The following is a 22358-nucleotide window of genomic DNA, read 5'->3' on the forward strand; positions in this document are numbered from 1 at the left end:
TCCTGCTTGACTAATATATAATTTGATCGATGCAGTGCATCTTTCTTTTACATTGATCCAACCCCATTTTGCATATTAACCACTGTGTGAGTGATTGGATTTGGAGTATAAGGTGAGAATTGGACCTAATGCTTATCCATTGTTTGAATTTAATTAGCAATGAGCTAGGTTTCGGGGGGACAAAGACGTTGGCAAAGGAAAGCTTGATGATGAATGGGATGACGATAACATTTAAAAGTTCTTGAATCATAATTAAGAAACTGAGAACAACGTTGTACCAACTACATTCTTAACCCAATTTAGCCTATTATACAAGTAAGAAACATCCACTTGTATAGATCGATTAGTTATCACAGGTAATAATTGTATAACAGATATTGTTAGTTCTCATGGTTTTCATTTCAATTTTAAATTTATTATCATGGCGTAGAACTAATAAATAAAAGTAAAATTAAAAATCAGGTCAACCTTGGTTGGATCCAAAATTTTGGCATATTTGTTGAATTGAGTTGAGATAGTTTTATTAAAAAAGAGTTAAGACAGTGTTTGACAGTTATAGGCTTATAGCCATTTGCTGGACTTCAAAACGGAGGCTTTGAGACGGTCGATTCACCAAACTTTTCTTTGAGCCTTGGCTTGTTCATGGTTTCTCGTTTGCTCAATCAAGTATGTCAATTTGCATAATGAACAAGTCATCCACAATAACTACAACGAAAATTGTTGATTGAAAAACTTCAGTGACTTGTTAAATGAAATGAAATGTTACAAACAAAAATCTCTAGTAGAAGTTGATCTTAACTAGTCAAACAAAACCGCATTTCTAACTAAAAGCGGCACAGAAGAATCCTAAATGGAGCCATCAAAAGTATGTCCAATATTCACTAAAGCATCCACCATGAAGTTAACTTCTCTAAAAATATGGCTGATGGAAATGGAGTCAAATATCCAGCAATTTGTCTTATGTCTTGAACAATAGCTTTTAGTCGACAAGGAACTCCACAAGCACCTAGAACACAATCAATGACAATGATTTTCTTTATTCCCTTCTCCTTTGCTCTATTTTTTTGATTAAATGAGTGCATTCAATATGAAAATGTTACAAGCGGTATGAATGATACAAACAGGAGCCACTAATGGGCCACTTATAACAAGAGTCAGACCAAAAGGCCTGAACATAACTTCCTAATGGAGCTACAGTCAAACAAGAAGAGATTTAGAGAATGAATTGTTTGATGATTATTCATCTCACAGTGGAGGTATATAAAGAGGATTACAAGAATATAACAGGTAAGTACTAACTACGAAATTACAATATATTCTATTCCTAATATTAAACCATGACTCACGCTAACACTCCCCCTCAAGTTGGCGCATACACATCAACCATGCCCAACTTGCTTAGTGAGTCATAAAACGTCTTCCTAGAAACTCTTTTGGTAAGTATATCTGCAAGTTGCTCTTCCGTTGGAACAAAAGGAAAGCTAATAATTTTGGCATCTAGCTTCTCCTTTATAAAGTGACGATCAACCTCCACATGCTTAGTACGATCATGTTGTACTGGATTCTGTGATATGTCAATGGCTGCCTTGTTGTCACAATACAACTGCATAGTACTTTTGAGTTTGAAACCCAGATCACGTATCAGATTTCTCAGCCACAGCAATTCACACACTTCGTGAGCCATACCTCTATACTCGGCCTTAGCACTAGATCGTGCCACAACTTTCTGTTTCTTACTCTTCCATGTAACCAAATTACCTCCCACAAAGGTAAAGTAACCTGATGTTGACCTCCTGTCTGTAATAATTCCAGCCCAATCTGCATCTATAAAGCCACAAACCTCAAGGATGTTGTTGTGTCCAGAAAACAATACTCCCATTCCTGGAGCTGACTTCAGGTACTTTAAAATTCTCATAACAGCATCTATGTGACTTTCACTCGGGTTATGCATGAACTGACTCACCACACTCACTGCATATGCAACATCTGGTCTAGTATGAGCCAAATAAATCAAGCGCCCAACTAACCTCTGATAGCGAGCTCGATCAGTAGGTACCTGATCTGGATACTCAGCTAAACAATGATTCTGCTCAATAGGAGTATCAATAGGTCTGCAATCCAACAAACCTGTCTCTGTTAGCAAGTCAAGAACGTACTTCCTCTGGCACAGGTAGATTCCTTCTCTCCCCCTGGCTACCTCAATTCCTAAGAAGTACTTAAGTTCACCCAAGTCCTTCATCTCGAACTCAGAGGCTAACTGTCTCTGCAGTCTATCCATCTCAACAGTATCATTGCCAGTGATTACCATATCATCCACATAAATAATTAGAGCTGTTACCTTCCCTTGTTGATGCTTGAGAAACAAGGTATGATCTGAGTTGCTATGTTTGTAACCAACCTTCCGCATGAACTGTGAAAATCTCCCAAACCAAGCACGAGGCGACTGTTTGAGACCATACAGAGACTTTCTCAATTTGCATACAAAATCACCAGGAGAAGCAACTATATACCCAGGTGGAAGGCTCATGTATACTTCTTCGGCTAACTCTCCATGAAGAAATGCATTCTTGACATCAAACTGTCGGAGTGGCCAGTTTAAACTAGCAGCAAACCATAGCAGAACCCGAATAGCGTTCATCTTGGCAACAGGAGCAAATGTTTCATCATAGTCAATACCATACGTCTGAGTAAACCCCTTTGCTACAAGGCGTGCTTTGTATCGATTCACTGATCCATCTGCATTATGTTTCACAGTAAACACCCAACGACAGCCTACAGCCTTCTTGCCTTGTGGTGGAGGCATAAGTTGCCAAGTATTGTTCTTCTGCAACGCCTCCATCTCTTCATCCATTGCCTTCCTCCACTTGGGATCCCCCAATGCATCCTGCACTCTGTTAGGTACTGATACAGCAGATATTTGATTCACAAATGATTCATATGACTTAGACAACCTCCTAGTGGACATATAATTGGCTACTGGGTATTTTGACTTGGCAGTAAGAGTAGGTTCATATCTTTTGGCTGATTGACCTCGAGTGGTCCTATTTGGTAACACATATTGCTCAACATTAGACTCACTATTGCTAGTACTAGTGGGTGGACATACCTCAAATGAGTGATCTTCAGCACCAGGAAGTTGTCAGGGGTAGAAGTGATGGCAGTAGGGGCATTTGTGTCTTCAACTGCATGTTCAATGATTGAAACTGGTGTCTGGATGTCTGGAGCTTCTGCTTCTGAAAGTGATGAGTCAATGCTCTCAACTGGATCCGTCAAAATACCTCCTGCCTGTGCGACTTCTTCTCCGCTTTCTGATTCCTCCCTCTCTCCATGATATAGCTCTTCAAAATATGAATTCTCCCTGAAGAGCTGTATCTGAGGAGGAAAAATAACTCATGTTCTCAAAGAAAGTAACATCTATAGTGACATAGTACTTTCTGGTTGGTGGATGATAGCACTTGTACCCTTTCTGATAACCTCCGTAGCCCACAAACACACACTTAAGCGCTCTGGCATCCAACTTAGACCGCTGATTTTTAGGAATATGGACAAAAACAACACAACCAAAGACACGAGCTGGCAGATTATGAAATGAAGGTAAGGAAACATGAGAGGCAAGAACCTCAAATGGAATTTTTCCATGAAGGACACTAGATGGAAGACGATTGATAAGATGGGAGGAAGCATGAATATCATCGCCCCAAAGATACTTAGGCATATGAGCACTAAAGAGAAGGGCACGACCCATATCAAGTAAATGACGGTTTTTCCTTTCAGACACTCCATTTTGCTCTGGTGTTTGTGGACATGTGGTTTGATGAACAATCCCATGGGTTTTGAAAAACTCTTGGAAAACATGATTAACATATTCTCCCCCATTGTCAGAACGAAGGAATTTAATGGTGCTATGGTATTGTGTTTGAACAAGAGTACGAAAAGTTTGAAAAGCTGGAAAGACTTCATCTTTGGTTTTAAGAAGAGCAACCCATGACAATCTCGTACAATCATCAATAAACAACACAAAATATCTCATACCGGACACAGTAGGTTCTCTAGAAGGTCCCCAAACATCAGAATGAATCAACTCAAAAGGAATAACACTTTTAGGAGAATAAGTAGCACGATGACTTTTGGCCAAGACACATGTTTCACAATGTAAAACAGACTCATCCACACCAACAAACAGAGTAGGCATGGTTTTTCTCATAAGACTAAAAGATGGATGCCCTAAACGGCGATGCCACAACCAAATTTCACTTAGCTTATCAGAATTCAAAGTCAAAGCAGCGCGAGGGACGGTGCTCCTGGTTTCTCCCCTACGTATGTCTGATCCAGATGGAACAATCTGCCCCTCAGATACCCCCGACCGATTAACTCCCTGGTGAGAAGATCCTGAAAAATCACATACATAGGATAAAAGGTTACGGAGCATTTAGACTCAGTATTCAACTGTGGAACAGATATCAAGTGATGAGACAAGTCAGGCACATATAACACATTATGAAGTTCTAAAGTGGGAGTAATACGCACGGACCCTGACCCTAACACAGGAAAAGCCTCACCATTGGCATTGGTGACATAGGATACTGGTGGGGAAGACAACTCAGTAAAATATGATTTATCATAAGTCATATGGTCAGAGGCACCAGAATCAATAATCCATGTATCAGAACCAACAAAGTGAGAAACCTTTAATGCCATACCAATTTTACCTCGACCAGCTATAGAGGCTGTAGGAGTAACTCCACCTGCTGTATGATGATCTTGGCCAACCACGCCATAGAAATCTGGTTCTTGGATCAATTGAACAACTGCTGCTTTCGCCTTAGGACGATAGCCTTGCTTTTTAGGTTTAAGGTGTGGGTTCAACTTCCAACAAGTCTCCCGAACATGCCCAAGGTCGTTGCAATAAGAACATTGAGGACGAGTGTGGTTGGTGAAGCCTTGTGGGAAACCTTGCTGAAGAAGTGGGGCTGAACTCTGCTGATGAAGGAACGGTGCCGGTGACTTGGCCTGAATGGCTAGGCTAGATACTTCAACCTGTGCATGTTTGACACTCTCCTGCTGAGACTCATCCTTGCGGATGTATGTAAAAACCGTGTTCAAACTAGGCGGGTCTATCATTCTGAGCAATTCTCCCTTGGCACTGTTATGCTTCTCATCAAGCCCTCTCAGGAATACATGAACCCTTTCTAGCTCTTTCTCCTTCTGGTACCACACAAGATCTTCCTGATTCTTGATCTTGCAAGGACGCTTCTGATCAATTTCAGCCCATACATTCTTCAGCTTGGTGAAATACACAGCTACTGGTTGCCCATTCTGTTGCATATTAGCAGCTTTACACATCAATTCATGAACCTGTATAAAATCAGACTCGTTGGTATACAAATCCCCCAATGTCTTCCATATCGCCTCAGGAGTTTCACATTCTTCCACCATCTGTAGCACATCATCAGTCATGGCTCGAAATAGAATTGACATTACAAACCCATCACCATCTTCCCACTTAGCATAGGCCTCCACATCATCTTCCCTAGGAGCCTTGATTGTTCTAGTCACATGCCCCATTTTGTGGATTCCACGGAGATAAACTGACATAATCTTCTTCCATGTTCGGAAATTGGTACTAGTGAGTTTGGTACCCCCGAAAGAACCACCTTCTGAGCTCTTGACAGAGACCTCGACCTTCTGCACCTCATTGGCCTTAGAACTTTGACTGTCATCACCACCCATTGCAATAGTACAATAGCAAAAAACACACAAATCCCAAAGTATGCAGCGGAAATAAGAACACAAACAGCTCCAAAAATAATAACAGATTCTTCTTTTCCTTTTTTTTTTTTTTTTTTGGAACCTGTTGGAGTTGACTGGGTTGAGTCGACTGGGTCGAGTTGACCGAGTTGAGTCGACTGGGTTGAGTTGACTGAGTTGAGTCCGATCGATCTGGGTTGCGATTTGCTTACTGCTGTTCTAGGCCGGAGATTGGAGCAGACGACCGGAGGTGGGTCGTCTGGGCGCGGCCGGTGTGAGGGCTGACAAAAAGAAAGTGGCGGAGAAGAGGATCACGATCTGGAAAAACGGATCTGGAGAATCGATCTTTGGGTGGGTGCCCAAAGTAACTTGCTGGGTCTGGTCTGGGCAAAGCGATGACTGCGACTGGGATTGGAGCGGCTTGGAGAGTCTGGGCTGAAGACGAAGGCGATCGGTATTGAAGAGATCGCCGGTCTTGGCAGGTGAGCAACTGGACGATGAAGATGGTTGTGTGCAGAGATGGTTGGACAGTCGCCCTTGGATGAACGACGAAGTCAACCTGGACAGGAGGAGAGCACCGGCGGTCTCTTGGCTGAAGACGAAGCCGACCTGGAAGAGAGATTGACGTCCGCCAAGGTGGAGAGCGACGTCGTACAGAGACCGACCCAAATAAATGGGTTCAAAACACAACTATCTTCTTTGGATTGAGAGAAGACTAAAGGAAAAGACGAGACAAAGTCCTTTTCGGATCTTTGCTCTGATACCAAGTCAAACAAGACGAGATTTAGAGAATGAATTGTTTGATGATTATTCATCTCACAGTGGAGGTATATAAAGAGGATTACAAGAATATAACAGGTAAGTACTAACTACGCAATTACAATATATTCTATTCCTAATATTAAACCATGACTCACGCTAACAACTACTAATTCTCCGGTACACCATGAGACAAGAAAATGGTCATACCGACCAAGGAGACTCGTAATCCGACAAACTGCCAAACAAAGTTGGTAAGAAGACGTCGGCATTCCAACAGGGTAGCAGCTCTAAGCCCATGAAGGATTGACAAGTGCTCGAGTCAACTCCGCCTCCTGAGTAGTGAATACACGTGATAGTTACGGGTGTAAAGCGTCATCACTCGATCAGCGGTGTGTTGTAATCAGCCACTAACACTACATTCAAACACAAAAACCAAACAACAAAACAAAAACAAGGAAAGAAAACAAAAGGAGATGCAGCACTCCTCCTGGGTTGACACCACCAGGCCCAACACTGGGTAGGCCCAAAGGACAAGTCCATGGCCCAATACAGATCAGCCCAGCCCGAATGCAGGAAATCTCCAGCCTCTGCTACCGTCGGAACCTCCTTGAGCCGCCTCTCAGAACCTCCACCAAGACTACCATCAGTTGCCAATCAAGGCCAAAACCACCAGCCTAACCCTCCACAGCCATCGAAGCCTCCTCTTCCAGATCCACAGCCCACCACACTTTACATCAACCAGCCCCTGGAACAGCTCACCGAAAACCCGATTGAGGATCCGATCTGACATCAGATCCACCAGAGATCCTCAATACAATCAGATGTGCTCCCAGACAAGTCCGATCTGAAACAGGAAGACACTAGATCGGGACACAGAACCTCCCCCAGACCCTCCTCGAACCCATCGCTGCACTCGGATCTCTCTTTCTTCAAGGCCTACGGCGGATCTGCAACAGCCACACACACTCTCCTTCTAACCACACCAAAACACCAACCCGAGATGGTAGACAAAGGCTCTAGCCAAGCAAAAATAGCCGCCTCCAAAGAAAAACCTCTCCCGGCTGAGACGCAGCGATAGGAAACGCCGGCGGCGTTCGACCGGGAGAGAACCACACTCTCTCTCTCTTTTTTCTTTTTTTCTAGGCGCGTGGGTGATTGACCACCACTTTGAGCCACATGTTTGATAAAGAGACTCCTTTTCCTTCTCCTTTGCTCTAAGTAGTCATTCTCTTAAGGCCACTGCTTCAGCTATTGGAGCACTTGCTCTTCCAATCTAGATAAAGATTTTCAAATTATAAAAGAAAAGAGAAGTAGTATGATATATATACAACCAAGAGGTGTGTATATATTGAAAATGTGTTTCAGATTAATTATTGTATATGCTGATTTTGAACTCAATTCAAAATATATATGTTGGCAAATATACATAATTCTTGGTGAAGAGGTATGATATCATTTCAAAAGGCATGACTACTCCTATATATAGGGGATAGTTCTCTGCAGATTTGCATATCAAGCAACCTTGTTTTCTCTCTTCTCTACTTCTTTCTTTCAAGCCATTCAATCAATATTCTTCCTCTCTCTTACACAGATAAAGTCTAGAAACTATAAAACTGCATATATAGTTTCTAGCAACCTTGAGCCTCTTTAAAAACTTTAATCGAGTGTTGGTTGATCTTCGTAAGTGCAAGACGCCGATCAACAATAGCAGTATTGCTAGGCTTCATTGTATCCTAAAGGCTTATTTGATCAAACCCCTTTGCACACTTGTTGTGGGGTAAATAAAGTCTAAAGAAAAGCGTAAATCATTACTTGCCTTTGAAGCATTTTCCTTCATTAGCCCGTAACTACAAAAACATTAATAGATCCCGCTGAAATAGGCACGCCATTGTTATCTCTGATGATGAAGCCAAATGCAGCGGAGTTGTTTTGAGCAACAGAACCATCAAAATTGATTTTGACCGTATCAAGTGGGAGTTTGCCATTTAATGTTGCCTACTGGGTTTTGAGAAGTACCTCTGCCAACCCTGGTGTTAATGCTTTGGTATGTACTACAAAATACAGTAGCAGCCACCACACCAAAGGAATTAGGTGTTGTTTTGTTATGAGTTATAACTAGGTGAAAGGACAAGATTCACAAACATGTTTACATTTTTGTTCACGTAGTCAATTGACTCTTACTTAGTTGTATACAGGTGGAGAATAACGATGCAAATAAACTCATTCAAAGCCTCTCATTATTCTCGACCATTCAATATGGAACCAAAAACAGCTAAACACAACCGAGTAAGAATCAACTGATGGCCAGAAATACACCGATAAAATATGGATTGGGTCACTTTTTTGCAGGGACATTAATCCTCAATCACTAGTGGACTTACCTCATAGAGCCCAAAGCCAATGAAACGGCGTAGCTTCTGAAAATAGTTTCAACGCTAGTAATCAACGACGTCGTTATCGGCGTTTGCAGCAAAGAATATCAAACTGGAAAAATCCGCCAAATAGAAGAAGATTCTCAAACGTCAGTGATCAATTAGCAGCCAGAATTAATCTCAAAAATTTTGGAATCAAATAGAATCTTCATAGCCATCCATATAATTCGTGGCCTCAGATCCTCTCAATATTCACTAACATAATCCATTAATCCTCACTTGGATTTTCATTTCTGTCGAGCTCTGTTTGATTCCCCAGAAAACTCGAGGAACAGAGCAGCTAGAACAAGTAAGATTTCTTTTCTGGGTTTCATTTATTTGGATGAATTATTGTTTCTTTGATGTGGGTTTGTATTCATTAGCTCAGTTTTGATGTTGGGTTTGTGGGTTTTGTTGTGAAGGTTGATACTCTGTCATGGTACAACTACAACCATGTTGATGGTTTATGCTCCAAGAGCTGTTACATGTCTAGATTCTCATATACTGAATGAGACATTATTACCCTGTAAGAATACACATGTGAATTCTTTAAACAATGTTTCAATCGGTCTTGGCCCAATTCGAGCTCCTTGTAGTTCTATATTGTCCGCTTCTTCGTTTTATTGGAAAAGCCGAAATCAGCTGAGCAGTACCAAGAAATGGCTAGTAAGTGTTTATGCAAGTTCGTTAGTTTTTTTTCATTTTAAAAGAGAAGATATTTTTTTTTGGATTTATATTAGTGTGTGATGTATATTGCTGTTGCCAATTACAGTGCCAGATGCATGATTCAATTCCATCAGATGACGAGTATCGATCATCGAGGAACATAGCAATCAGTTTGTTCAGGCGGTACAGGAATGTGCTTGACCGTGGAGGAGGTGACAACCTAAAAGTATATTGAGTGGTTTTCTTGAACTTGGTGTTTTTGTGAGGTTTGGTTTGTTTGGTTTGTTTAGCAATTAACGGGTTGGGTTGATCAGGAGTTCATCAGTGCTGGGGTAAATGCGTATGCACTGGGATGCACGGATGAGGGATTGAGAAAAGAGCTTATTGATATGAAGCAATCTGGGGTTGAAATTGAAGCAATGGAGAGCTATAGTGGAAGCACCAGTTTGAAATCCAAGATTGCATCAGGGGAGGCAAGTTCTTCTTCCATGTTGGACTCGAACCATTTGTAAATATTGTGCTCTTTTTCGTACGAGTTATATGTTTCTAAGGTTGTAAATGTGAGGTTTGTAGCCAGTTCCTTTTGATACAAAGAGGTTCATCTTTGTGATTAATTGTCACATTATCTGGTGCAGATTGATGAGTGCATCCTGTGGTTGAGCATTATATTTATCACCATCTTGTGTACACCACAACCGACAATAGTTAGATGGTCATCCACACCTCCAGTGTCAGATGAAGAAAGGCTCAAGTGGAAAGGTTTTTGTGCGGTCATAGCAAATGCTTATTACTTGAGGGGAATGGCATGGTAAGACGCTTTCGGCATATAACATTTCCTACCTTGAGCTGATCATGCTAGTTTTGAACACCTGTAATGCTTTATCCAAGCTCTTGTTTGCTTTCATGCTAAAATATATAATAGAGTACCTGATTGCATTTGGCCTTTCTCTATATTCATAGTTTGTGATGGTGCACCATTTTGCCTCATTATTTCTTATTGTTGTTGAAGGCTTCCCGTAAAGACTCTTCAACTAGAGCAAATGGCAGTAGTTGGACAAGCTGAGGAACCATCTGTTGTTGCAAGTCGAATGCGATTAGTGTTTAGCACACTCGAGGTTTGTAAATATGCTACGTTTTCCGAGTAAACTAATTGAAAATTATTGGTTAAACATGAGGTCTGTTGTTGTGGTCCAGATTATTTGGTTGAGTCCGTATTTAGATGGTATCAAACTAAATTAGGCTCTTGCCTAGAATCAAACTATGATAGATCATTTTGCTTGGTGTCTGATGAAGTAATTGCTTATGCAGGTTGTGAGTCCACAGTGGCCTAAAGTATAGTGCTTCACTACTGCTTCAGCATCAAGAGATGTCATATTGCTTGCATTATTGATACTTTTGTAATTTAGTGTAGCCTAAGCATTTTCCTCTTTAGAAAAAGGGAACCCAACAAAAAAAAAAAGGTGTGAAAGAAGTAGCATGAGATTTGAATTTTTTTGTAACTGTAAAGTGTGTCAATGTCTTTGTTCTAGTTACTGGCACATACTCTTCGAGTGTTCAAAAAATTCAAACTTGGCTGCTGTTCCATTATTGTTCCTCTTAAATGATTCCATCTATGGAATATTTTTCTCAGATACAAAGCAAATCATCATCTACATCCATCATTCTTACTCCCTTCTCTCTCCTCTATAGGGTATTATCTGGAACATCTATGGGTTGTTTTGGTTCCCATATTGCATCAGATTTGACTTGCACGACAAGTTTCCACAATAATGCTGTATGAACCATAATGAAACGGCTTAAATAATGAGATCATCTTCAACTCAAAGAAAGCCATATCACAATGAATCAAGTAAAAGATGTCCACCTAACTACTGCTGCAGCTCTGCAATTCTATGTTTAGCGGCAACATCTTCACATTAAGGCAAAAGTCCCAACACCTATAATATATACTAGCCTGATTCCATATATATATCTACTTAAAAAGCATGTTCAACTGGAATGAACAGTCTCCGAATTGCACATGTATCATTCTCACATCAACCTACAAAAGGCAAATAAAACTAGATCAGAACAGATTTCAGTAACAACAAACATTTTACATTTGCCAATACTTTGCATCACACGGGACATTTCATGTATGGTTTCGAAGTTCCTGAAAGAGTTAAAAATTGTGAACCCTCTTCTTGAATACATTCATTTCTAGAGTTTGTACTAAATTCAAAAGACTTACTTGGTTTCAAGTTTTAATTGTTCAAACACAATGATATTCTGTGAAATATTGAAAAGAGGAATACCAAAATGACCTAGATTCAGCTTAGTATTGAACACAGAAAAAGCATGCTACCTTACTAAGCCCATCTCTTATGTGGAGTAGCATCCTTTGATTCCTTTCGTTGAGGCAGAGAACGCCTTTTACTCATTTTTGAATCCCCACTAGCTGATAACTGCCTTGGCCTTGAAGTTTGTGATGTACTGGATTTTTTTATAGAACTGGCTGGCTGAGATTTTTTTGGTAGGGGGGATAAGGGACTTGCTGGTCGGGAACTTGGACTTGCTGGTTGAGGTCTTTTTGAAAAGGGGGATAAGGGACTTGCTGGTTGGGACCTTGGACTCAATGGTTGCCATCTTGGACTCACTGGTCGAGATTTTGTGCTCACTGATCGTAAATGCCTTGAATTCATAGTTATCTCTTTCAAAGGAGACACTGATGTGCGCCGGCTAGATGGTTGTTCCACCATAGAAATTGAGACCTTTTCTGGCACTGATTTCTGGCCTATTGAAGCAGACTCAAAAGTCTGAGAAGAAGTCTCTAGAGTTTTAGCAATCTCTGGATTTCTAGAAACAGGAGCACATGCTCGGTTCACAGGAGAGGAACTATCTGAATCGGAAGACGAAGGGCTAGTAGTACTATCCATATCATAAAGAAGATTGTCTGCCATGTGTGGAACTTTTGGAAGAGGGTCTGCGAAGTCTGCATCATCTGAGGAAGAAGAAGAGTTAGAGGATCTCCGAAGCCTTGCATGGTGTACTACCTGTATTTAGACAGAAGAGATAATAACTCAGAAAGCATTCCTTTCCAAAATTCTGAAACCTCCTTTTCTCACCCAGCAATTTCTTACCTTCTGCTCTAAAACCGCCATGTCCCTCTTTAGTCTTGTAATTATAGAGTTTTTCCTACGTATTACGTCCTCCAACTCTGCAATCCTCTGTCAAAATTAAAGAGGATAAATCTGATCAATCAAAGGAAATATTTGGAATAAAAGAAGAATGATAGAGCATGAGATTAAAGGTACCTTTGAACCAGCAGTTTCAGATGAGTGGAGCAAAGAGGTTAGCTCCCTTATGGTCCCATCTTTCTCTTGGCAATCCCTTCTGAGATTGTGCATGTCTTGTTCAATAGCTAAGCTGTTCAGCTGTGTAAATTACAACAGATCACATCAATGACATGAATACGTTGGAAATCTTGTCTATTCTTATCACTTCTTTACCTAATTCATCACCATCGGTAGTCAATTTTCATGTTCAAGATAATGAAAGTGAGAATGCACAAGTAAGGAGTTGAATACAAAATTATTTTGTTGGGGTTACTCTATCATCCAAAATTATGAACAGACAATTCTGAGATCTCCCAAGATACTAACTGGTTTCCAACCCTTCAGAAGAGAGAGCTTATATTTCAATTTCATTCACTAAAGTTACTCACTGTAATGTCATGCACATTCTTTTCATTAATTGTATTTCCTTTATTTAGTGTGGCTAGTGTCAAAATTTTGATGGTCTCCAACCAACGCATTGCACTTGCCATAGCAACACAGTTGCGAGCTTTTTAACTAAATAAACAGCAACCAAAACACCGCTTCTAGACTACAGGACACATTCAACATCGGTAATCCATTTCAACTAGGACAAATTCAAGGGCTTAATTACAATTACAACCAACTATGAAGAACAACCCCTACCAAGCATCAATGGGGAAGTTTTTTAAAACATATCTAGCACTTCAGCTTTTGCTTTTGAAAAAAAAAAAAAAAATCCTTAAACAACAAAAGAAGTTAAGACTTGAACAATATAGAAACTGCTTCTGAAAATATAGTCTTTAGACTTCGCAGTCTTGGTCTTGTACTATGGGCTCCCTAATTATTGGTACTTACAAAGTAATTTATCAAGACAATGGTTTATCAACAATGCTTTATCAAAAGATCCAATATTTTGAAATTACAGTGTTACATACCTGGAAGTCAGCAGCAGATGTGACACTTGATGCCATGTCTGATAAATCAGACATGCGGCGCTCCTCTTGCTCTGCTACAACATGCTCGAGAGACATTTTATATTGTAGCATCTCATACCCATTGGATCCTTTCATATCATTATTACCCTGTTACAAAATGAAGAGATGCAAGAACATTCAAGATTTTTAAAGAACTAGCAAAACTGTGATACATTGGAGAAGATGACACATTTATCAACCAGACAAACCAATTTAGCTTGTATGAAATAATTCTTACCACCAGACCATCAGAAAGATCACGATGTTGATCACAAAGCCAACAACCGCAATCAACAAATTTGATTTTAGCACAACCAAACTCTTCATTGGATTGCAATTCTATGTTCTTCATTGGGGACATGACCGGAGTCACAGTTCCAGAGTGGTCCTTTATGTTACTTATCTGCGCGCATAGACTGTCAAGCTTCTGCTGCATGTTCGATAACACCTGATCCTGATATAGAGTTCCAACAAAGCATTAAACCAAGTAGACAATAGACTTTCACACACACAAAGAATCACAGAATCACAACATTATGTAGTACCAATTTCATTTACACATCTGAATAGTACTAAAACAATAATGTTCCAAAGAAACAAGTATCTCACAGATCATACATACATAAACCAAATTTCTAAACAGAAGAACTAGTTGAATTCACTCAGCATTTAATCAAATCAGAAAGAGATTCAATCAACCAATTGAACCAAAAGCATTTAACTGAAGAATGAAACGTACTATGCAAACCAAGCTTGTAAATTGCAGACCTTTATTGAAATTTATGATACCAATTCAAACCAAGCTTTCATAAAAGCCACAGAAACCGTTCTAAACAGACCCAATTACAAATGTAAATCATAGCCATGGAAATAAATACACAGGATCAAATCATAAAGTACCAATCTTTAATCCAAAAACCGTTAAACATTTCACAATTAAAACAAAACCCAAAATTCAAATCCACAATTAAAGAAAAACCCAATTATAAAAAACCTCAATTCTTTACGAACCCTAAACTCCACAGATTTCTTCAGCTGCGAAATGAGGCGGTTCTTCTTCGACTCCGCGGCGGCGACGCTTATAACGGCGACGAAGAGAATCCTCTGGATGGGGGTAAAGAGCTCCCAAGCCACGGCTTGCTCCGGCTCCAAGCCCCCCTTTATGGCTCGAGCCGACGTGGCCTCGTCCGCGTCTGCCAGCCACCCCTGGAGGGACATCCAGGACAGCTGTCGAGCCGCCGCCGCGGGCGCATTGTTACGCCCTCGGCGACTCGGCCGCTCGGCGCTTCCAATGGAGAGGCGCCGCGTGGAGGGGGAGGATAGGAGGGGGCTTAGAGACGCCGAGCCGAGACGGAGCCGAGCCGATTCGAAGCCGAATCGGAGCTCTTGGTAGGGGGAGTCTGCCATGGCATGAAGGGCGGAGAGAGAGAGAGAGAGAGAGAAGAGAGAGTTTCAGGTTTGAATGCGAGTGAATCTGTTTTTTTTTTTTTTTTGTTGCTGAGATTTTTTTGTTTGTTTGTTTGTTTTTTTTTTTTTTTTCTAATTCAAATTTTTTTGAAATGAGAGGGAAACCGCAATAACCGTTGGCACAACGTCCCACAAAGCCATTTGAATTTTTCTTTATTTGACCAAATATTTCTTTTTTTTTTTTCTTTTCCTTTGGTTTTTCAATGGATTATTTGAATTTTTTTTTTTGTTTTTGGTACAAGTGGACTATTTCAGTACCGCAATGAGAATTAAAAGCAAACCCTAGGGTTTGAGCGGAGAGGAGAGCGGCGGTGATTCTTCGGAGGATCCTCCAATCGACTAGCAGTGGCGAGGCCATTCGTCGTGGAAATGTGGCGATGAGGGCACTGGCAGTCCCTTTGCTCGTGTTTCTCTTCATCTTGTGCTGGTGTGGAGAAGATCTGAGTCGATGGTCGTCTTCGACCTCAGATCAGTGCTGCATCTGGGCTAACAGAAGGGAACGAATGTTTTGTTTGGCTGACCGCCTATTATGGCGATGGGGTAGACCACCGGATGTCGGCACAGTGACGGGGATGGTTATTAGGTGGCCGAGGATGTCATCACCTGGATCGTTTGTCGGGGACGGCGAGATCTGGGATGGAGGCGATGGAGGGCGTGCTGATTCCAGGCGTGCGGCCATCGGAGGTGCAACAAGGAGCAGCGGCGGTACTGGTTCTCTGCTTCGGCGCTTGGTCCTGCCTTGATATCAGATTTCTGGGTGCCCAATATAAGGTTATGGGCTTGGGAGCTGGGCTGGCTTTGGGCCCGCGATAGAGCCCAGTGGTTGGGCTTGATTTCTCCACATATTTGGATTTGGGACCCAGGCGGTGGTTTGGGTACTTGCTTGCTCAAATGTGTTCTTATAATTTCGGGTGTGTTGTGCTTATGTGCAGGCAGATTCCTCATTGCTATATTCTATAAAAGATCTCGGTATAATCACGCTGTGAGTACCACAATTGCGTGCCTGATGAGCAGTGTTAATTGTGCTGGGACGAACATAGTCTTGAGTCATCCACCGATCTCTTGCATGCCCGAGTTACATATTATGATGATTTGGTCTCCAAACCTCAAGGTCATGGCAATGGTCTCATTGTTGGTAATTATTTTGAGGAGGCTGGGAATTTATCTTCAATTTTCTGTTAGTTTCTCTATAAGTGATCCAGAGCAGTATTTTATTGTACATGAACTACCTGTTGGTGTAGTACACCTTCCGGTTTGTTTTAGCTTTGCTCTAGCTTCAAGCTGTTTGTAGCTTGTGTCTGCTCCCAATCGGGATGTCATTCTAAATGATTGCAATCGTTAAAAGTTTCAATGAATTCACTTTTTTTTTAAAAAAAAAGTGGACTATTTCATTTTTGTTTTGCTAAATCTTAATTTTGAATTTTTGTTACGATAGCTTGTTTTTACAGATTTCAAGTCTAGACTCTAGACGATTGGTTCTTCTCAAAAAAAAAAAAAATGTCTTGACATGTCTTGACCAATAACTATAGAAATTTTAGAAATTTTGTTCAATCAAGTATATTTCAATCCATATATATGTCTTGCCCTAATGATTGAAAAATGATCTTACGATTTGAAATCATTTTTCTATCATTTCAATCCATATATATTTCAATCATTTTTCTATCGCAAGCCATAGAAATTTTGTTATGATATGAGTTAATGGATTTGTTTTTTGTTAGTTTACAAATTTTATGTGAAAGGAAAAAAAATCTATCAATTTGCTACTATGTTTTAATTTCTATCTATCTCCTATATATAGATTATCAAAATTTCTAGCTTAATGAAAGAAATCCTTAGAATCCATCGATCAATTAGTGCTTTAATTTGGTATGCTTGGCAATGCTATTACTCTATTAGATGAATATTTTGAATTATATATATATGTTTGTTGTTTCGGATATATCCTGATATAAAGATTACATGAACTTGGATTTCTATCATAAATAAGGCTGTGAAGACCCATTTAATAAACATGTATTTGTATATCTACCCGTCAACACTTAAACCCATCTCATAAGGTCATTGCAAGGATCGGGTTGTGTTACATATATATTAATTTCTGCTGTAAAATTTTTATAATTATTATATTGAGAAAAAAATAGAAGTTATTTGAAAAAAAAAAAAAAAGTGAGTGGTTATTGCAGACATACGTAATTAACTATCTGAAAATTATTTATTTTATTTTTTATATAATTTTTAATTTTGCTATTTACCATACTACCACTCAATTATTAAAAATTATCTAAAATTAATATAAGATCTAAGGATTTTATTGTCTTTTCACACCAACTTTGGCTAACAAATCCTCTTCTCTTAATAATAGTATAGATAAGACTCCAACGTTTTAAATGAATCTCATGGTGATTTTGTATACTATTATTTTAAAAATTCATGTATCTTTTTTCAATTAGATGTCTTAGATTGGACAAATTGTGACTCGTTTATATGGTTTAAATGAATCATTGAATTAAACCTAATATGACTTATTTATTAAACGAGGTAAGTGGGTCATCTCGAGTCACTTATTTAATAAACAAGTTGGGTTTGAGTTTATATTCTGAACACGAGAATTAAATGGGATTGAGTTTGGATTTGTCACATGACACGTTAATACATTGACACGAAATGAACCCGACACAACATGACCCATAAACATCCCTTATAAACATTCATATTTAGATGACCTCACAGAATTTAAGCATTTACTTGTTTCCCTATAAAATATCAAATATCAAATAAAGACACATGGAACTTTCTTTAAGATTTTTTTTCTTTCATTTTGACGACTTGAATTCAAAGCCAAGCACAACCAAACATGAATTTTATAATAGAAAATCTATGTCAAAAATACATAATGTATTGTTCCACTCAAATACCGTCATGTGTTTTAAAAATAAAATATATGGATATTTGAGCCCAATTTGACATTTTCTTGAAAATGTGTGCCTCAAAATACCAATATATATGGGCCAAAATATATATTATCAACGAGTTTGGAATATATGATTTAGAGACTAAATAAAGCATATTTGAAGATCAAGCAATTTTGAGGCAGATCTTGATATCTAGTGATTTACTATTAGTTATCAAGGATAGGGCTCTCAATGGGTCGTGTCGTGTTGGGTCAAGATATTTGTCGTGTCACGGAAAACAAACTCAAACCCAACTCATTTAATAAATCATATCGAAAATTGATGAAGTGGTGTTAACTCAGTGGTTAAAGCACCCACTACCTAATGACGAAGTCATGGGTTCGAGTCACCATGGGGGTAGGAGTGAAATCCTTTGATCCTCTTTAAATAAATAAAAATAATAATAATCATATCGAAAATTTAAACTTAAACTATGTACATACCACCAACAATATGGAGGATTTGCTACATCACCAAACATAAGTAACACCCTCTTGGGGGGCCCACAGACCATGGTGGGACCTAACCGAGACATGCATCCCGTAGCCCGATGTCCAAGCTACGCCACGGTAGTCAGAAGCGGTCAATACCTCGCCGGGAAGCCACATTCCCGGCCTTGCCAACATGCCTCCACAATATGGCTTTCTAGACTAGAATAGTGGTTTTGCATCCTACATCTAAGAAAATGTAAATGAGAGGGGTTCCCCTACCTATAAAAGGGACCCCTCCTCTCACATAAACTCCATCCCATTACAACTTATGTAATCCCCTTGGGCCGCAAGGCCCAACACACATAGTTAAACATTCAAGTGGACGTAGTCTCCTGCTAAGGCGGGAGACGAACCACTATACTTCTTACTCTCTCTCTCTAAACGTTAATTAGACCCCTCGGTCACTAACATTAACATTGGCGCCGTCTGTGGGAAGCCAACACAAAGGCTTCGTCACGTACCGTGAACTTTTGGTCCGCTAGCAAGTCCCGCGGCGACATATTCCGCGAGGGAGGCTAGCGTGTCCGGCGGCGACATCTTCTGCTAGCGAGTCTAGCGGTGACATATTCTGCGAGCGAGGCTAGCGAGTCCGCGGTGACATATTCCGCTAGCGTGTCCGGTGGCGACATATTCCTCCAGTGAGACTAGCGTGTCCGGCAGCGACATCTTCCTTTAGCTTGTCCAGCAGCGACATATTCCGCGAGAGAGGCTAGCGAGTCAGGCGGCGACATCTTCCGCTAGCATGTCCGGCGGCGACATATTCTGCGAGCGAGGCTAGCGTGTCCGGCGGCGACATCTTCCACTAGCGTGTCCAGCGGCGACATATTCCTCGAGCGAGGCTAGCGAGTCAGGCGGCGACATCTTCCGTTAGCTAGTCCGCGGCGACATATTCCTCAAGTAAGGCTAGCGCGTCCGGCGGCGACATCTTCCGCTAGCGAGTCTGCGGCGACATATTCCTCCACTGAGGCTAGCGTGTCCGGCGGCGACATCTTCCGCTAGCAAGTCCGGCGGCAACAACGTCTGCTAGCGAGGTTAGGACAACTCCAACATAATTTGGGCACTTACATCAATTCCAACTTCAACTCGCTCCAAATCGGCATAAGATAAGTAACTATATCTTCCTTTACGCTCTTTCAATTTGAGCTAGTGTCATGCCAATGCCATACTTTTACTACTTATAAGCATGCCGACAATATATCACACGATATGCATTTACATGTCTTCATGATCCTTAAGCATGTTCACAACAATGCAAAAATGTTATTAGCAACTTTACTACAAGTACACGCTATACAAATAGGCCATGCTTCTATTTAATTACAACTCAATTAAATAAACATGTGATGCTTACTTAGACAAACTATGTCATGCTTATTTGTTGTTCATACAATTAGCAAGGTTTACATGTACACTATATGTAAAATATTTTGTCTAGCCTCTTGGCCACCATATTTTGTCAAACCCTCCCCACGGGAAGGAGACCTAAACGGGTCTAAAGACTCCACGAGTCTATGGTCCACGACCAACCGCCAAGCGGTAAGGCAACGCCTCATAATGGCGATGACCGCTACGCGGCATTATAGTCAAGCTTTTCTCCTCCGGGAAAGAGTAAAGGGACCGGTTAACACAGCCCACGGCCGCCATTGATCCGGCGGTTAACCCCCGACGCTTTGGTATCAAAGATTAGGTTCTCTACCTAACGTCCACCGCCTCCGCAGCACCCCCAAGCTCCGCGCTCACGAGTTCTAACGCTCATGCCTTCTGATGCAGAACAGATGGCAGCCCAATTTGAAGAACAATTGGATCGTGCTAAAGGAGGAAAACGAAAAGTGACTAGTAGACGCGAAACAGCTCCACGGAGTCCGTTTGGGACGCACCTTACCTTTCCGGAAAGGGAATCGCGCCAGAAATCAAACTCGTCGCTATGCCACGACCTGTGGCCTTTTTCGGGCTTTCGGGGTCGTTTAGGGCCTCAAAACTGCATTTTTCTATTTTCCGGTGTTTTGGTTTTCCTAGTTATTTTCGGGTTGTTTTTGTTTTTACCCATGGGCTTTAGGGTTTCATTGTTAGTCGCCCTAGGGTTTATTTTCTTATAAATAAGCCGCCTTAAGGCTGCAGAACGCATCTATTACCTTTTATCAATAAATTTGAGATTATTCTCTTTTTATCTCTGGTGGACTCCAGAATCTCTGCTTAGGTTTATTGCTGGTAAACCTAGTTTATCAATCCGATCATTCCGTCTGCGTCACCTTCGCTGTAACATCGAGCTTCCCGCTCACGAGCTCTAACGCTCATGCCTTCGCGGCAACATCGAGCTTCCGCTCACGCCTTCGCGGCAACCATCGAGTTTCCCGCTCACGAGCTCTAACGCTCATGCCTTCGCGGCAACCCCGAGCGTCCCGCTCACGAGCTCTAACACTCATGCCTTCGCGGAAACCACCGAGCTTTCACGCTCACGCCTTTACGGCACCTCCGAGCTTCCGCTCATGCCTTCCCGGCATCCCCGAGCTTTCACTCTCACGCCTTTACGGCACCCCTGAGCTTTCCGCTCATGCCTTCCCGGCACCCCTGAGCTTTCCGCTCATGCCTTCCCGGCACCCCCGAGCTTCCAACTCACGAGCTCTAACGCTCATGCCTTCGCGGCAACCCCGAGCTTCCGCTCACGCCTTCGCGGCAACCCCGAGCTTCCCGCTCACGAGCTCTAACGCTCATGCCTTCGCGGCAACCCCGAGCTTCCGCTCACGCCTTCCCGGAAACCCCGAGCTTCCCGCTCACGAGCTCTCCTCTCATGCCTTCCCGGTAACCCCAAGCTTTCCGGTCATGCCTTCCCAGCACCCCCGAGCTTCCCGCTCACAAGATCTCCGCTCATGCCTTCCCAGCAACCCCGAGCTTTCCGCTCACGCCTTCCCGGCACACCCGAGCTTTCCGCTCATGCCTTCCCGGCAAACCTGAGCTTTCCGCTCACGCCTTCCCGGCACACTCGAGCTTCCCGCTCACGCCTTCCCGGCACTCCCGAGCTTCCCGCTCAAGCCTTCCTGGCAACCCCGAGCTTTCCGCTCACGCCTTCCCGGCACCCCCGAGCTTTCATTCTCTTGCCTTCCAGAATTCCCAAGTTTTATACTCACATCCCCTCAACATAATACACATTAATGGAACATTGAATTCTTCTACCATTTGTCCTTTGCAACAAATCGAATTCTTTTCGTGTTCCATTAATACGAGCGAAAACCAAACAAACACAAGCGTTCACATATTCATCGTTCACGTATTCATCGTTCATGAATTACAAACGCTTGCCTTCATGGCACTCATGCAACTTAAACCGAGTGTAACCTCGTCAACTCGACCTCGTTTGTTTTCTTGCGCGCATCACGCATTTATCATATGTTCACACAACTACATCCGTGCTCGAGTTTGTACGTCATACTCGATCATACTCGGCGCCATTCACATGTATCATGCACCTCGTACATTCGTATATGCCAACGCATATCAATGCAACTCACATTTGTTGCCCAATACAACAAGCATTCTACATATGCGTGCTTTTGTCTTTGTTGTGCAGGTTAACGAGTCCCTTCTTGCTTAT

At 41.5% G+C, this 22358-nt stretch overlaps 2 protein-coding genes across 2 annotated transcripts; one reads left to right on the forward strand and one right to left on the reverse strand.

Annotated features, from left to right (window-relative positions):
• The first annotated feature begins 9008 nt into the window (after positions 1 to 9008).
• Positions 9009 to 11009, forward strand: LOC133733082 (uncharacterized). Its single transcript, XM_062160689.1, has 7 exons — positions 9009 to 9231; positions 9344 to 9587; positions 9694 to 9813; positions 9902 to 10060; positions 10223 to 10395; positions 10597 to 10702; positions 10896 to 11009. The coding sequence occupies exons 2-7, from the start codon at positions 9375 to 9377 to the stop codon at positions 10923 to 10925; spliced, it is 801 nt and encodes a 266-aa protein (XP_062016673.1). The 5' UTR covers positions 9009 to 9231; positions 9344 to 9374; the 3' UTR covers positions 10926 to 11009.
• Positions 11010 to 11144: 135 nt separating this feature from the next.
• On the reverse strand, positions 11145 to 15336 carry LOC133733081 (uncharacterized). Its single transcript, XM_062160688.1, has 7 exons — positions 14869 to 15336; positions 14096 to 14311; positions 13819 to 13965; positions 12881 to 13000; positions 12707 to 12793; positions 11932 to 12619; positions 11145 to 11628 (listed from the first exon to the last, which is right to left on the reverse strand). Exons 1-6 carry the CDS (start codon positions 15262 to 15264, stop codon positions 11936 to 11938), a joined length of 1650 nt encoding a protein of 549 aa, XP_062016672.1. The 5' UTR covers positions 15265 to 15336; the 3' UTR covers positions 11145 to 11628; positions 11932 to 11935.
• Between the last annotated feature and the right edge of the window lie 7022 nt (positions 15337 to 22358).

This window comes from Rosa rugosa, chromosome 2, assembly GCF_958449725.1.
Source record: "Rosa rugosa chromosome 2, drRosRugo1.1, whole genome shotgun sequence".
Lineage (NCBI taxonomy): Eukaryota > Viridiplantae > Streptophyta > Magnoliopsida > Rosales > Rosaceae > Rosa > Rosa rugosa.